Below are 15,059 nucleotides of genomic sequence, written 5' to 3'. Positions count from 1 at the left end.
CGTCTCTTCAGGGACTTGCTTTTTCCAACCTCTGCTTTTTCACCAGCTGCCTCAAGGGTATAGGACTACACAAAGGATTAGCAAAAACAAGGATCCACAAGACATTTTATTCAACTCATTGTCTGAGATATTTGAGCAGTTCCGACTCCAGACAAGTTTTCTTCCCTAGTGCTCCAAGTCATTTAACAACAGTTAGAATTGTGCATGTGTGGGGATGCATTTTGTAGAACTACCTATTTAAACAAACCAGTCAGACTCAAACCTGGTCATCTGAACACACAGCCTCTGGGGGAAAAGTCATCAAAACATAGTCTCAGACTGCAGGTGTATTCGCACAGAGGCACATTCCAGAAACCCAACTGGCAAAGTGAAAAGACTGCATTATGCTGCACGTTGTACTTCTTACAATTCAAACAAGACTGGAGACAATAGCATCTCAGATTGAAAAACCTTTTGCCATTGAAATAGGGACTTAGACATTCAACCATCTTGCAGCTGTTTTATCCAAGAATAAAAAAATGAGTTAAACCCCAAAAAGTTGGTTTTGTCCCCTGTAAAGTTTCCCATATAGTTTCCTGTATCAAATAACTTGAAAAAATGCTTTAGAAATCACTTTAAACAAGTACTCGCAGTCTTGTTAATTGAAGTTGACAGGAAATGGTTTCCAGTTTTAGGGTTTTGGCTCCACTGGATTAGTATTTTCATTACCAGCACAATAAATTCCCTGACTGGGAAAGACACTGGTAGCCTGGAAGTGTCCTGGATTAGACTGCCATTTCATAAAGTGCTTGTATTCAAAACCATAGAGCTGTCAAAAAGTGTCCTTTCTGCCATGGGGAGTGAGAAAGTCCCCAGTATGGAACTTCATTCAGGTCAGTCTCTCCCAGTTGTCGCTGGGTTTTGGCACAGACACATTAGCCTCCAAGGCGCTGACCTTCTCCCCATGCAAATCCTCCCGGTCGTTCTTCTGGCAAGGGATTGTAATTAGGATCATCTTCCGGTGTATCAAATATTGCTTTCCTGGAAAACAGAAAAGATGGTTGGGTTTTTTTTCCCTTTAGAATACGTGTTTCACAATAAGACCAAGACTGCTCAAATTCTGCACATGTAACAGCATCCTCCCTCAGAAACAGCCTGCCGAAGCACTGGTGATTTATACCCAAGCCACACTTGCTCTCCAATTAGGAGCCATCTGGAAGAAGGTCTAGAATTATGTGCCTAAATCAACCAAGACTGACGAGATTCAGCTGAAAGTTAAAATTCCACCTCCAGTGTAAAGCAGAATTTCACACAGCTAGCATGTTCTCCCAGGACAAGGGAGCAAAGTGTGAATGGGATACTGAAGAGCTCTTCACATCTTGAGACAGGGACAAAGCAAGAGTCAAATACAGGAAGTATTATCTCAATCTCACAGGCAGGATGCAGGCATTGACAAGCAGACTTGAAATCCACAGAAAAGTCTGCATTTGAGACAGCATTAGCAACTTGGAGTTTCTGATTTATTACAAAAATCATGCTTAATCTCGTAGGTTATTTTGCCACTCTCAAAACTAGTTTTAGAGGTTCTCTCTCTGTAGATTTGTTATCCAGAAACAAAAATGTAGTACATTCTTTGAAATAAACAAACAAAAAAGTCACAGGCTGCATACAAGCAATCATTATATCAAATATGTCTTAAAAGTAAAGTGTGTTTAACAAGAGAGTTTCAGAATAGCTGAAGGGATTATTTCTCTTCACCCAGAGTGACAGGCCATTTCAGAGAAGTTTTCAGAACAGGAAAAAAGAAAATACCAGGGGTATTACAGGATTACAACTAACACATCAAAGAAAATTAAAGCATCTGGGAAAAAATCCACAATTCTAGGCCCAGACAAGAATCATAAGCAGCCTTCCAAACACAGACATGTAAAAGGATTTTAATGGCAGCCTGAAGACAGGCTGACACTCTTTCCAGAGGAAGAGAGTTATTGAGACAGCACGCATTGCTCCAACAGCCTTAAGATTCCTCTTGCACTCAGCTGGGTGCATATACCCTCTGAAAATGGTAAATCTCAAATATACCCTAACTGCTCATGTGTCATTGGACTCTCAATTTGTCTAGAATTGCATTTATATGAAGGTAGTCCTCACCAGAAACAGTCTCCAGCTGCTAAGGCCAAGTTAGAATAGTGTAGGCCTACAAAAGTGACCAGCACAGCTGTCCTGGACAGCCATTCCTGCAGCCATCACCTGGTACAATTACTTGCTGAAGACAAAGCCTATACTGAACAGAAATAAACTATCAGTGTAAGTGTACTTGTCCAATCAAACAGGTACGACCCATCAGTTAAACTAAGCAGGGGTCTGAATATGACATTTTAATTACTCCAGCTTCCGGAGGCTAGTTAAAAAAAAAAAAAAAAAAGACTATCAGTTCAGCTCTAGACAGTTCTAAGAGTCTCATGGAGCTCAACTTTCAATATCTCAGCTGCCCTGTTGTTCAGGCAAGCTTCTCTCACCCAGGCTGCTGTACAGCATTACAGGTGATTACAGCCCTCTATGCAAGAGGGAACTGAGTAGTAGTAGCACCGCTCAATACTACAAACATTGAAGTCTTTTGCCAAAGTTGTGAAATAGAGAATGATTTACAGATAAAAAAAAGATTCTACATATTTAACACCTCAGTCACTCTGTTCGTACACAGCAGGACTACTCTTATTTCTCACACCTCAATAAGAGGCATGCATCTATGGTGCCACCAACAGGCAAAACTCAGCAAAGCCTAAAAAGTGTCACCAAAGAAATCAAGGGTTACAAAACCCCTTTAGCCCTTCTTTGCAATAAGTTAGTTCCCACTTACACATCTGCTAAGACCCCTCCCTTCCTTGCTTGGCAACACATGAGTTAACTAAAAGAGCAAGTACAGACACACCACAATTCTGCCTCAAGCTGTCTAATTTACCAGAAGTTGATGCGACTGAATTATAAACAGTTTTCCATGCAAGCACTTTTTCTACATCCATTCCAAATCAGACACCAATACTTACAGGACAGATGGTGTTCTCAGAAGCCTTCCACCACCAGGCTGATTGGGAAAGACATCCTCTAAGAAAAAATATATATGCCCAACAGCAATGCCTAGTATATATAAAAAAAAAAGTCAAATGGTGATTTTTCAATACTTCTCCTTTACAACCTCCAAATGCTTCACTAGAGTTTTCAGCAAAAAAACCCCACCAAACCACCACACATTGATTCTTTCACAGAAAATACAGTAAGAGATACAGAAGTACAAAAAACAATGACGCACACTGACATCAGATGGAAAGCTTAACTTACACTACAAGACATTAATGCAAGGAAAACTGCTTGTCATTATTGAACATACTGATGTTATGGCTTTATTAGAGTTGACAAAAATAGTAATATAAGCTATTTTACTTCAATAGTCTGATGCTCACAATCAGATTACATACCTGGGCTGATTCCAACCAATAAAAAGCCAAAGCACCAGAAGCTCTTTCCATCCTTGTTACAGTACAAAATATGCTACAGTGTTTAGAAATCAAGAAAAGCCGGGTATAAATATAGCACCATTATACCAGACTAACACCAAGCAAGAGGCATTTAACCATTTGTTTTTTCCACATTTTTTGTTTCATGTAAAATACTCGCAGGAACAAATCCTTGTGGTTCTTGCAATTCCTTACCCAGGAGATCCACAATGATGGAGTTCCCCAAAAGCAGTGAAAAGCCCATCAATACCCAGGGTAGAAATGGGGCTTGAAAGATGAGAAGACCAAAAAAGTTCATACGGACATAGGGATTCCTGCGGCTCCATACATACACGAGCATTATTGTGAATGCCTGACCCAAGAAAACCAAGTTCACAAACAGGCCAAAAAGCTGTGATGAGTCGTTAAAGAAAACGGTTCACCAAGTATGTGTTGTGAGGTCAAGCATGAGAAGAACTTCACAGCTTAACCTGTAATCCTATGTCTTCCATACAACTGCTAACTCTACTTTCCCAGGTTCAAGTAAATCAAACCCACTGTCAGCCAAATTCAACACCGATAGCAGGATTCAGGGTACCTGCAGCATGAATAATCTCTTTAAAGTATAATTTACCATGAAACCACTGAAGCACCAACATTTCACTTGGACAACCTGAGCATGATTACACACTTGAGCAGTCCCCTTTTATCTGATAATCTCATTTTCATAATCCTGTAAAGCAGCAAAAAGCCTGAAAGACCAGCCCAGTATTTAACAGCAATAGTCCTCGTACTACAACAAAATATACTATCATCTAAGAAGATAAAAGTAACATCACGGTTTCCGTTCTCATTCACATATTTTAGCTTTACTAAAGCTGTTTGGAATAAAAAAGGATACAGTCATTAAAAGTCCTCCAAAAAGGAACATAAATACAAAATCTGCCGTCCGACCTCGAAAAGAGCCTTCTTCAAGCATTCGGCAGTAACGATATCTGAAGTCACAGGTCAGGAAAATTTGATTGCAAATGAGTTTAAAGAAAGATCCAAGTGGAAAAGGATTCAATTATACATGAGCTTAGATGTAAGTTTTGTATCAATTTACTTCATCAACCGCCTCTTTCTGGGTGCCTCAGCAGAGAGGTCACACCCAGGAGGAAAAAGTTACTTGGAATTTTCTCCTGTATGTCAGAACCAACCTGAAGGATCAGGCTTGTACAACAAAGTCTTAACACCACAAAAATAAATGGCAAAGTTCTTGACAACTTCTGAAGGAAATCCCATTGATATCCATTCATGACATCAGTGAAGTCGGCATCGCTAAACTCCCAGGAACTTCATGGTGGAGCAGAACTGAACCTTTGCCTATATGCACATATAGCAACGTGCCTGTACTGTGGAGCTCTGCTTTCCAAGGAAAGAAACAAACTTGATGAAGGATACAAAAAGATCATGTTAAATAAAAAATTAAAGCCAACTGGTCCAAAGAATAAGTAGTTTGTGATTAACCTCCATACCTGGAAATAAGACAAATACAAGGACTTTAGACATGACAGCTTATTTTTATTGTCTAAATAGAAAAGCAAGTAACAACGTGACTGAAATCTCCTTTACAGTCAACAAATCTAAGACCTATGCTAAGATACAGTGATCGGCACTCTAGCTTCATTAGCTTTTTTAAAATATAACTTCAATGTGAAAAGTCATAGTCATTTGTAACACTCGATTTTGAGAGAACAAGCACTTGCAAACTCAAGAGTTTACTTAAAAACTTCTCATACTTTAGAAAACACTTACTTGAAAGTGTTTAAATATTAATTCAGGGTTGAAATACAGCTGAAAGGGTGTGATTAGTTCTAATTGCTGGAAAAAAAAAGAGAACAGTTGATGGAATCAGTACACCAAGCAAAAATTGTAGACACCCAAATAAGGAACCCCCTTCCTCTGCACCAAAAAGAGCCCAACAAGTTGTCAATCAGCACAACAAGCTTTCTAGCAAAAGCCAGCCTCAACAACGAATTCAGCCCCCCTCACGCTGTTACTATTTATCTGTGCTTTGTGCCTTCCCAGGTTTCACGGCGGGCTGACAGCGGGGGCTCTGGAAGCGCTGCTTTTAGGGGACCCCTCCGCTTCCCAAGGGGAAGAGACCCGGCCCTGGGGGGAGGGGATGCGTCTGAGGGAACCCCTTCCACCCTTCCCAAGCGCACTCCTCTCCCCAGCCCGCCTGCACGGCTCCCAGGAGCCTCCACCCCCCGCCCCGTCCCGGGCACCCTCCGAGCAGCCTTCCCCTCCGCCGCCGGCTCTGTCAGGCTGCGGCCGGCCGGCCGGGGCCCCGCGGAGCCGGCCCCACCGCCCCCCACCCACGGAACCGGGCCCTCAGGAGACTCTGCGGAGGCGCGGGCCCGAGGGAGCGCGGCCGGCGGGGGCGGGGCGGCCCCACTCACCACGGCGGCGGTGGTGAGGACGCAGGCGGTGGTGTAGGCCCGCGTAACGGGCGGCACCTGCAGGTACTCCTGCCGGAAGGTCTGGTACGCCATCTTAGCGCTTCCCGCGCCGCTTCCGCTTCCGCCACACCTCTGCGCCTGCGCGCATCGCCCACCGCCCACCCCCCTCCCCCACCGCCGACCCCCGGCGGAACCAATCGGCGTCGGCAACGCCCGGGCTGTCGCGCTGCTCTCTCATTGGCCGAGCAGCGAGGGCGGCAGCTGGCTCCCCTCGCTTTCCCCGCCCCCGAGGGCTGGAGCGCTTGATGATTGGGCGGCGCCTTTGTCCTCGCGGCCACTGATTGGCTGCTGGCGGGGCTGTCCTCCTGAGGGAGTTCGAACGAGGCGGGAAGCGGCGGAGGGAGCCATAGCAGCAGCGGCGGGGGGGGCTCGGCATCGGCACCGGCCTCGGTCACCAGCCTCGGTCTGCGGCACTCGAGCGGGAGGAGCGGCCCCAGTGCCTCCGGTAACGGCGCGGGAGGCCGCGGCTGCGCTGGAGCTCCTGTGGGAACCGGCTTCCCCTCAGCTGCGGGCTCAGCCTTCCCGCCTACAGCAAGGCCCGTCTGCCCCGGGCCCTGCCTTTCTCGCTCCTTCCCTTACCGGCTTTCCTCCGCCACCATGTCGGTCAATCCCATGGCCTACGAAGCGCAGTTCTTTGGCTTCACCCCCCAGACGTGCATGTTGCGCATCTACATCGCGTTCCAGGACTACCTCTTTGAAATGATGCTGGTGGTTGAGAGCGTAATCCTGAAGAAGCTGGACGGGTTTCCCGGCTGTAAAATCAGCCCCTTCCAAATCCGGAAAAGCACGGAGAAATTTCTTCTCTTCATGAAGGAGCACTTTGATAAACTTTTCAGTAAAATGGAAGAAATGCTTCTGCAGCTGGTGTTAAACATCCCTAAGAACGTGCTCCTTCCCGAGGATAAGGTCCACGAGCAGTATCCCTACAGCAAAGCACAGTTCCAGGCGCTTCAGGATGAGATCCATCAGCTGCAGCAGCAGTACAGGGCTGAGGCATCTGCTGGGCAGGCACTGCGTGCAGAACTGGAAGAACAGAAGGCTGTTCAGGCTGAGCTTGAGAAGATTTTGCAATGGTTTGACGGGCTTGAGAATATCTGTAGGGAGCATGGGACTGGCAACTTGGAAGAAAGCTTTGCTTTCTTGACACAGAACTCTAAGAAACTGCAAGATGTGCTGAAAGACGTTGAAGAGAAAAGCAAAAAATTAAAGCAACATGATCAGTTATTGTAATGGAAATTCTGAAAAGGCAACAAAAATCATTTAGACAGCTTGCTTAAAATGATAGGGGCTTATCTTTCCAGAAGCACTTCCCTTAATCCCTTACTCCTCTAGTCCTGCCAGGATCTAGACTAAAAGCTGTTGAACTGTGTGAGTTTGCACCTATTTAGCACCTCCCTAGGGAAGCAGGGGGAGAAAAAAGTCTGTAAAATGTAGCTCTTATTGGGAATAAATTTTGGGTTAGATAACCTGGCTGCAAAGGTGCCTTCCTGACTTTATGAATGCTAACTTCAAACACAACATAGTGCTCGTTTATTTTAAGGATTATTAAAAAAAAAGCCCAAGTAAGACCTGTAAGGATATGTAAGTGCATTTCCAGCCTGATACCAGTTCAGGTAACAGAGTCGATGTTTCTGTCTTTGAGGACCTTGGGATTTGTACCAATTTCCCGCAGGAGCCGTATTGCACAAGCAGTGAGTGTCTGGTTAAGGCTGAGATGCTGTTCACTGTGTTTTAAAAGCCAACAGCTAGGAAGTGAACAGAGAAGAGTGGGACAGTGACACTGTTGTCAAGATTCTCATGAGAAATAGATCTATTTGCACCAATACTGAGTTTCAACCCAATTTCTGAAGTTTCAGGGTTACTTACCACTCCACATGAGTTTGCAAAGAGGTAGCTTGTGTTTTCTTTAAGCAAGGACAGTGTGCTGCTCCACAGACCAAAGATAGAGAAGCCACTGGAGGAAATGAGCAACTCAATCACCTTGTCCTACTTTAGCTTAAGTTGCTTTATACATATATTTTGTTTATTTGGTTGTTTTTATTTTTGTTGTCCAGTGTCCTTTTTCTACTAAATAGCAAAGGTCATTTTATTCATGTTTAATCTGATTTTCCTGTAAAAATGTTGTGAAGACTGACTGCTATGCTTGAGTTCCTTGAAGTGACTTAATTAAGCTTATTCTATCTGTACTTGATTCATAATACATTACAGTCTCTGTGCATCTTTCTGTTGGCCTCAGCAGGTTTTGAATCTCCTGTACAGTCATATCATGAAATATCAATACTAATTTCTACTTTACTAGCATAGCTGTTTGAAAGACATTAAACTTGTGAATAATTTAGAAGTTACTGCAATAAAAAAATGTATTAAAAGCATAAAATACCCTTTGCAATTCTTTCTTCCCCGACTTCTGAAGACTTCATACAGAATCAGCTTGGTAGAACCAGTGTCTTTAAACATACATTGCCTTGATATGTGGCTGGAGACCTGTGAGACTTGGTGGCCGCTCTTGAAATCCTCACAAAGGAAGTTAATTTCTGATGTCGAGCTCTGGAATTCTGTAGTGAATGTTAGCCTGTGTGGAGGCTGGAGTTCAGAGGAGGAAAAAATAGGGCATCAGGTAAAAATTAAGTTGCTTGTTTAGGAAACAACTTAGGGACTTAAAAGTTTTCTAATATTCTCAAAGTTTGAAGAGTAGAAAAATGTCATGATTCATACAAGGTCCACTGTAGAAAATCTTGCTGGAAAAGTCTGTCTTCATTTTATACCGTTACTGTCAGTTTTGTTGCAGAAATCAAGCAGCCACTAGTCTGTAAATTGAATGCAAATATGTACATACTGTTTCATTTAATGCTAAACTGTAAAGAAGAACATTTGAAAAATCTACTACGAAACAAAGGTGATGATAACTTGAGCCCAAAGAGCCTATAAACATTTCCACAAGAGAAGAACTACAAGCAAGAATTTGACAAAGGGGGATAAAACAATCCGTTGCTGCCTGTTCTTCAGGGCACAGTTGAGCGCAATTGCTGTCCAAATCCCATAGTGTCATGATACATTCATTAACATCCTCAAAATTATTGCTATCTTGTATTAGAAATAAAGAGGAAGGAAAAGTGGTGTGCAAGATAGTACTGATGTATCCAAAACCTTTTACCTTCTGTCTGCAATCTGAAGAAAGGCATTGCTGCACACGGAGGGGGAACGTCCCGACGGTGAAGGGTGTCACATGTATTCATGCAACATTTCAGCACCTGCAGAGTTCGGGCCTGCATCGCTGTGAAATGCTTTGGTATGTAGGCACTGGTGGACTAAAGGGTGACCTGACTTCTCTTGTTGAATTAGATCTTTTAAGGTACTTAGTTCTGAAAAAGGGGTGGGTGGTTTTTTTTTTGTTGTTGTATGAATAAATTATTAATATGAACACATAAGACAGCCATTTACAGCTAATAGAGGTTCTCAACAGGAGATTTATTACACTGACCTCTTTGTTTAGGCTTCTCTTCAGCCGCGATTAAATGCTGGTGGTCTGATGACAAAACCATTTAGTTGAAATATGGAGAAGAGCAGATCTGTGAAGAAAAAAATGAACTTTGCCATGACCCCTCTGGAGATACCGGCTTCTGAAATTCAACTGCTATTAAAATCCTGTAACCTAATTTCTCCTCTTCATTTTTGTTCATAAAATCACTTTCAAGAATAAAAGTCTTGAACTGCAGGGGTGGTGGGTGGGATACACGGAGAAGGGTGTTGCCAAATATAATTTTCCAAAGAGTAATGAAAAGTCTCACCAGGAGATCCAGCATATTTCAGTAACACATATGGTAGCAGTATATTGAAGAACAACTGTTTTGTGAGAGGGAATAATGCTATTTTTTTTAAGCGCTTACCTATGAAATTCAAATAAGCATTAAAAGTCCTTTTTTAAGAACATTTTCAATAAAACAGGGAATGAAATGGGTATCCACAGAAGTTTTAGTGGAGGGAGGGTAAGACTCATGGGAGCTCACCTCACCTAACGCCAATGTTATGGTATGAAACTGAAAATACTGTCACAGTGCAAAATTAGCTCCAAGGAAGCAAAATCGTTGAGTCCCATCACTGGGCAGAAGCCCGCTTGGAGCTGCCCGGGCACTGAGATGCCACCACAGCCGGGCTGGGCTGCTGGATGGAGACTCTTTGGCAGCAGAGGGCACCAGGAGGCTGGCCCAAGGCTTCGCTTCCAGAAAAGGCTGGTTTATCCTCAGATAAATCCCTAGTTTTACCCTTAATGAGTAGGAGACACTTTTCTTTGGGCATTGCATGTCACGCACGCGTTTGCAGAAAGCTGGATCAGGATGTACCGAGTTTACACACACCAATGCTGTGTTTTCCTTTAAAGAAGAATTATTCTTATTTTCATTCATTTGTCCTCAGACCTCTGCACTTTCCCTTCTCCCGACCAGGCAGCTTGCACAGAGCCAAGGTCTTCTCCAGCGTGTTCTTCACGACTGGAGCTGTGGGCGAGCAGGGAGTGCCGATACTGGACGTGATGGTTGTACTGGGATTTGCCTGGACGTTGCAATCGCTACACGACGCTTGTGTTGTGATTTCAGTGTATTGCTGTAACACGCTGCTAAAGCAAAATCCCCTGTATGATCAAATAGGTAAATATGTCGAATGAGTAAATCTGATATTAAACATTCCACCCTCCTGGTGCAGATATCAAGCAGACCCACTCAGGGAGCGCTGGGCTCTGGCAGAGCTGTACCCCCACTGGCCTCGCGCCCTCCTGCGAACACCCCTTCTTACCTGCTTCCCAAAATGACATCCTGTCACGTGCACTCCCATCAGTCGAGTCATCATAATGAAATATTTTAAAAATTAATTATTTCCTGATGCTCTGGAGAACAGTGCAGGAAACACCTTTGGCCAGCACCTCCAAACCTCAGGCAACGAGCCTGGGAGCCACCGCCGCACTTTGCCAAAGCTCGTTAGGCAGCTGCCTGCAAACGCCCCGCTCTGCTCCAGGTTGCCACTGCCCGAATCCCTAATTGCCAGGGAAGGTCCCAGAGCCTGGGCCATCCCCCCCGATTAACCTCAGACACCCACACAGCCTTTCAGCGTCCGGCAAAGGCCATGGGGTTTTCTTTCCAGATTCATCTGCTGCTGCGGCAGCTCATCCTTCAGCTGCTGCTTCCGAAGGTACCGGGGGGGCATTCCCAGACCCAAATTGTGCTCACGTGTTTGTGGGGCCCCTCAAGGTCCAGACACTGGAGAGCAGCTCGATGTGCCCCGACTCCATTCTCGGTGGCCTCTCTGTCCGTCCTTGTCCCACTCTCCAGGGGCTCCCATCCCTCACAGTGGCGGATTCAGTGCATCGGAACGGCGATGGCCACGGCACACGTCCCGTCGGTGACAGCGGTATGGGTACAAGGCAGGCAGAGAGAGGATGGCACCGAGCTGCTGCAGGAGCGGGACCTGGGGCTGGCTTTTAAAGAAAGGAGAGAAATTCCGTGTGGGTGATGTTAATGCTCGTTTTCTCTAAATGGTTGTGCGGAGCTGGAAGATTCAGAGCCTCAGGCTGGGAGCGAGGTACTTTACAAGACCCAATGTAAAAAATATAACCATTATCAAGAGTCTTTTGCAGGGGGAAAACAGCCTTGCTGTCACACACTTCGTCCAACAAACACCCCAGCAGCAGAGCTGAGGTCTAAGGGGAACAAAGCCAACCTACCCATTTTCTTACCGGGGTAACACGCGCTCCTGGTCTGGGGACACACAGGAGCCCCGAGGCTTGTTGGGGCTGGGGATGTCCCAGCAGCTGGATACGCCATCGGGATGGGGAAAGGCTTCGAGCCCTGCTGCAGCTACCGGGACTATCAGGTTTTCAGCAAAACTCACCTCAGGGAATAAAAAGTGCTCGCTGGCTGCGAGGAGGACGTGCAGCCAGGATTGGAGCCCCTGCGCGTGGAGGAGGGGGTCAGGTGCAGTGGGGAAGGAGCCGTCACCATGTCCCAGGGGGTTCAGTTCCCAATGCAAGGGGAAAAAAGGTAAATAAAATTAAGAGGGGTTTTTTAGCAGCATTCACAGCCGATTCCAGTGCTCGGGGCCAAGCGACGCAGCCCTCAACTGTATACACTGAAGGACGGTGTAATTAGCAGCCGTTAATAAACCCACACCTGGCAAAATGCCAGCCTGGGGCCGGGGCCGTTACCATATGTCTCCTCATTAAAAGCTTTAATTACAGGCAGGAAACGCCAGTGGCAGCCACACAATTTAATTGCTTCACCTGAAGCTGGCAGCAGGTCAGCTTCCTCCCTTGCCGGCAATCCCACAGCGGCTGGGGGCTGCTGTCCCCATCCCCATCCCGCAGCAGGGCTGATGGGACCAACAGGGCAGGGAGGAGATGCTCATGCCACACCATCCCATGATAACGATGAAAAAAACCCAAACCCTGTTATGCGAAAAAAATTTCTTTCACGGGGATTTTTGGCTGGCTTAGACTAAGCAAGAGCATCCCCCTTCCCAAAATACAGCCCTGAGAAACCTCCTCTGCCAAAAAAAAAAAATTGAGATCGACAGGCAGGGATGCAGGGAGACAGGCAGGCGCTGCGAGGCACCACGGCTGACACGAGTTAGCCCAGCTAGCGTGCGTGGAGGCTCTCCTCTAATGTGTTTGCACATCACACATCGTAAAATCAGATGGGAGTGAAAGTGTGGAGTGCCTCGGTGGGATTTATGGAGAGCTGCCCTGGTGCCACCTCCCCCTGCACCCCAGCCCCCGCATTAAAATAAATGGGGCACAGAAAATGGGCATTCAGATCACATTAGTGGCAAAACATTGATTTACTCAAGCGAAGAAAGTCGGTCACGGCTTGATGCTGGCATTTCTTGGCCGTGTTTGCTGGACCTCCCTGGAAATTGCTTTAGAAAAGAACATGGTAAACAGCTTTTTCCTACTCAAGGAGATGAAAAGACAAATCCTGGACATGTTTGGCAACAAAGGGATCACTTTCACATGTAAGATCTTCCCCCAGCCCACCCCCCAGTTAAACCATAGGAAAGAGGGAGCGTGATTAAACAGCCTTTGCTGGAGGGAAGCCTTGGAGGCAGCTGTGCAGCTTGGTGTGCAGCAGCATGGATAACAATAAAGGGTGAAGTTTATAAGGAGGTTACTCCTGGTTGGGGCTGTGTCTTCTGAGGGCTGATGACTCCCCCTTCACTGGGGACAGGAAAAAAACCCACATCCCTTGCACAGCCTGGCACAGCTTTGGGTGCTTCCCTGGCCGTTCATCCCATCCCTGCATCCATCCCACCTAGACTGCAGTTAGTTTTAAGTGGCAGTCGTGGCTCTCAGGGTGAATCTTGGCATGACAAGATGTAATTCAGAGGTTAGTTTAGCTCCACGTTGGCTGTAACTAAGGACTCAGGCTTTTGCTTTAAAACCACCACCCGTTTGCAGCCGGACTATGCCCAAAGCCTGAGCAGCAACTGCTTACCAGCACCCAAACCTGCAGCTCATAAGGACATGCACCAGCAGCTAATATCAGACTCAGCAGAAACGTCCTCCCATCTTTTGTTGGAAATTAGTATAGGAAATTTAATTTCAGACTGAAGAGGAAACAAAAGGCAAATGAACCAGGGAAATAATGTCAAGGCAAGATTGAGCCTTTGGAGCTCATTTCCCTGTATGGATCCTGCCAGGCGGCGATGCCCCAAAACCAGACACTTTGGACCCAATGGTCCCACACCAGTGACCCCTCTGCTTGGTGCCCTCCCACCCACCAGAAGCTCTGATTATTTTTGTCCCCTTCCCCCAGGCAGCTCCCCTGCCCGGCACCTCACTGCATACCTGCTGCCCAGGCAGCCCTGGCTCCCGTACGCCTGCTTCTGGGGATTTTATTACCTCTCATTTCCCCGTAGAAAGGAAATTCTCCTGCTGCTTTGCCTCGCTTATCCCTCCTGGGCTATTATTACTCCTACTTACACAACTGAGAATATTATTCCCTCCTGTCACCTTAATTTCTAATAATTAGTATTTGGTGTAATGCTACAGCAGTCAGCTCAATGAATGTTATAATAAGCACTAAATTATAATTTACTGCTCAAGAAATCCATTTTGAAATGCAGTCCATTTAAAAGAAAATGAGGGGGAGCAGCTTTCAAGCCATTTACCTGGCTGGATCAAACCCCGGGCATGGCTGCAGACCTGGACCTGTGTGTGAGACCATCCCTGGCTGGAAAGAATTTTGGTTTTCCCATTTCTGTCCCCTGACTGTAAAGCCAAACAAATCAGCTTATGGGAAGGGGAAGCCAAGTCTAGTTTGCTTAACCAAAGCGACTGAGTACTGTGCTGCCCGAGCGATGAGCTGTTTCTGGGGACACGCAGCCCGGCTGTTCCCTTGTGTCAGGGGGACTCGGTTCCTCCTGGGCAGCTCACTGTGGTACTCGGGAACAGGCTGCAAAGGTGTCAGGAGAACAAATAAAGCCCAGGGCATCTCGGTGAACAGACAAGACTCTAAAGCCAGTTCACTACAAGTACTTTGAACCTTGGGTCCTTTTACATTCAGATCCAGAAGGTGCTAGCAATTTATATATATAAGTAAATAAAAGTATATTATATAAATTCACATACCCATGAATTAACAGGTGTGTTTAGCATTAGCGGTTATTGGGCCCATTGTGTGCGTGTTTAGACAGAACAGTAATGACAGGTGATGAGACAGATGCCTTCATTTTTTTTGTTGTTTGTTTTCTTTTTCAGTACTGTAAGAACGAGAGGAGAGCGGTGCCTCTGTGTGCCTCACCTGGAGGAAGGTCCCCGGAGCACGGCGGGATCGGCCGGCCAGTCCTGCCCCACAGCACCAGACGAGCCCAGGATTTGCTGTGGTTTCCACAACCGTGCTGAGTGAGCTCTAGCCCAGGCCAACCTCTCTTCAAAGCAAACTGCATGTTTCTTTGGAAGCAAATGCAATTAAGGCAAGACAACTTCACAGGTGACATGACAGCAAGATGCTGTAACAGTTGGCGATGTGGTACTGAAGCACGACAGGTCCCTGAGCATCTTTGTCCAGGGAAAAGCCCACCAGGGAAAGGGCAGGGA

At 46.0% G+C, this 15,059-nt stretch overlaps 2 protein-coding genes across 2 annotated transcripts; one reads left to right on the top strand and one right to left on the bottom strand.

Moving 5' to 3' along the window:
• Positions 1–784: 784 nt before the first annotated feature.
• On the bottom strand, positions 785–6,035 carry DERL2 (derlin 2). The gene is made up of 7 exons (XM_075032498.1): positions 5,918–6,035; positions 5,271–5,336; positions 4,917–4,990; positions 4,375–4,468; positions 3,690–3,885; positions 3,027–3,117; positions 785–1,020 (listed from the first exon to the last, which is right to left on the bottom strand). The coding sequence occupies exons 1-7, from the start codon at positions 6,008–6,010 to the stop codon at positions 915–917; spliced, it is 720 nt and encodes a 239-aa protein (XP_074888599.1). The 5' UTR covers positions 6,011–6,035; the 3' UTR covers positions 785–914.
• A 254-nt stretch (positions 6,036–6,289) lies between these two features.
• MIS12 (MIS12 kinetochore complex component) lies at positions 6,290–8,343 on the top strand. The gene has a single exon (XM_075033339.1). It carries the CDS (start codon positions 6,575–6,577, stop codon positions 7,205–7,207), a length of 633 nt encoding a protein of 210 aa, XP_074889440.1. The 5' UTR covers positions 6,290–6,574; the 3' UTR covers positions 7,208–8,343.
• Positions 8,344–15,059: the final 6,716 nt, after the last annotated feature.

The sequence above is a fragment of the Buteo buteo genome, chromosome 7 (assembly GCF_964188355.1).
Source record: "Buteo buteo chromosome 7, bButBut1.hap1.1, whole genome shotgun sequence".
Taxonomy (NCBI): domain Eukaryota; kingdom Metazoa; phylum Chordata; class Aves; order Accipitriformes; family Accipitridae; genus Buteo; species Buteo buteo.
The sequence above is the reverse complement of the archived record's forward strand: the minus strand, read 5'-3'. Positions and strand labels throughout refer to the sequence as shown.

Bases quoted from the DNA above. Each gene is read 5' to 3' on its own strand.
- MIS12 (XM_075033339.1), top strand. From the start codon at position 6,575: ATGTCGGTCAATCCCATGGCCTACGAAGCGCAGTTCTTTGGCTTCACC.
- DERL2 (XM_075032498.1), bottom strand. From the start codon at position 6,010: ATGGCGTACCAGACCTTCCGGCAGGAGTACCTGCAGGTGCCGCCCGTT. The intron at 5,337-5,917 runs GTGAGTGGGGCC...TTTTTTTTCCAG, and splicing joins TCCTCACCACCGCCGCCGTG to CAATTAGAACTAATCACACC. The intron at 1,021-3,026 runs GTAAGTATTGGT...TCTGTTTTCCAG, and splicing joins CTGAGAACACCATCTGTCCT to GAAAGCAATATTTGATACAC.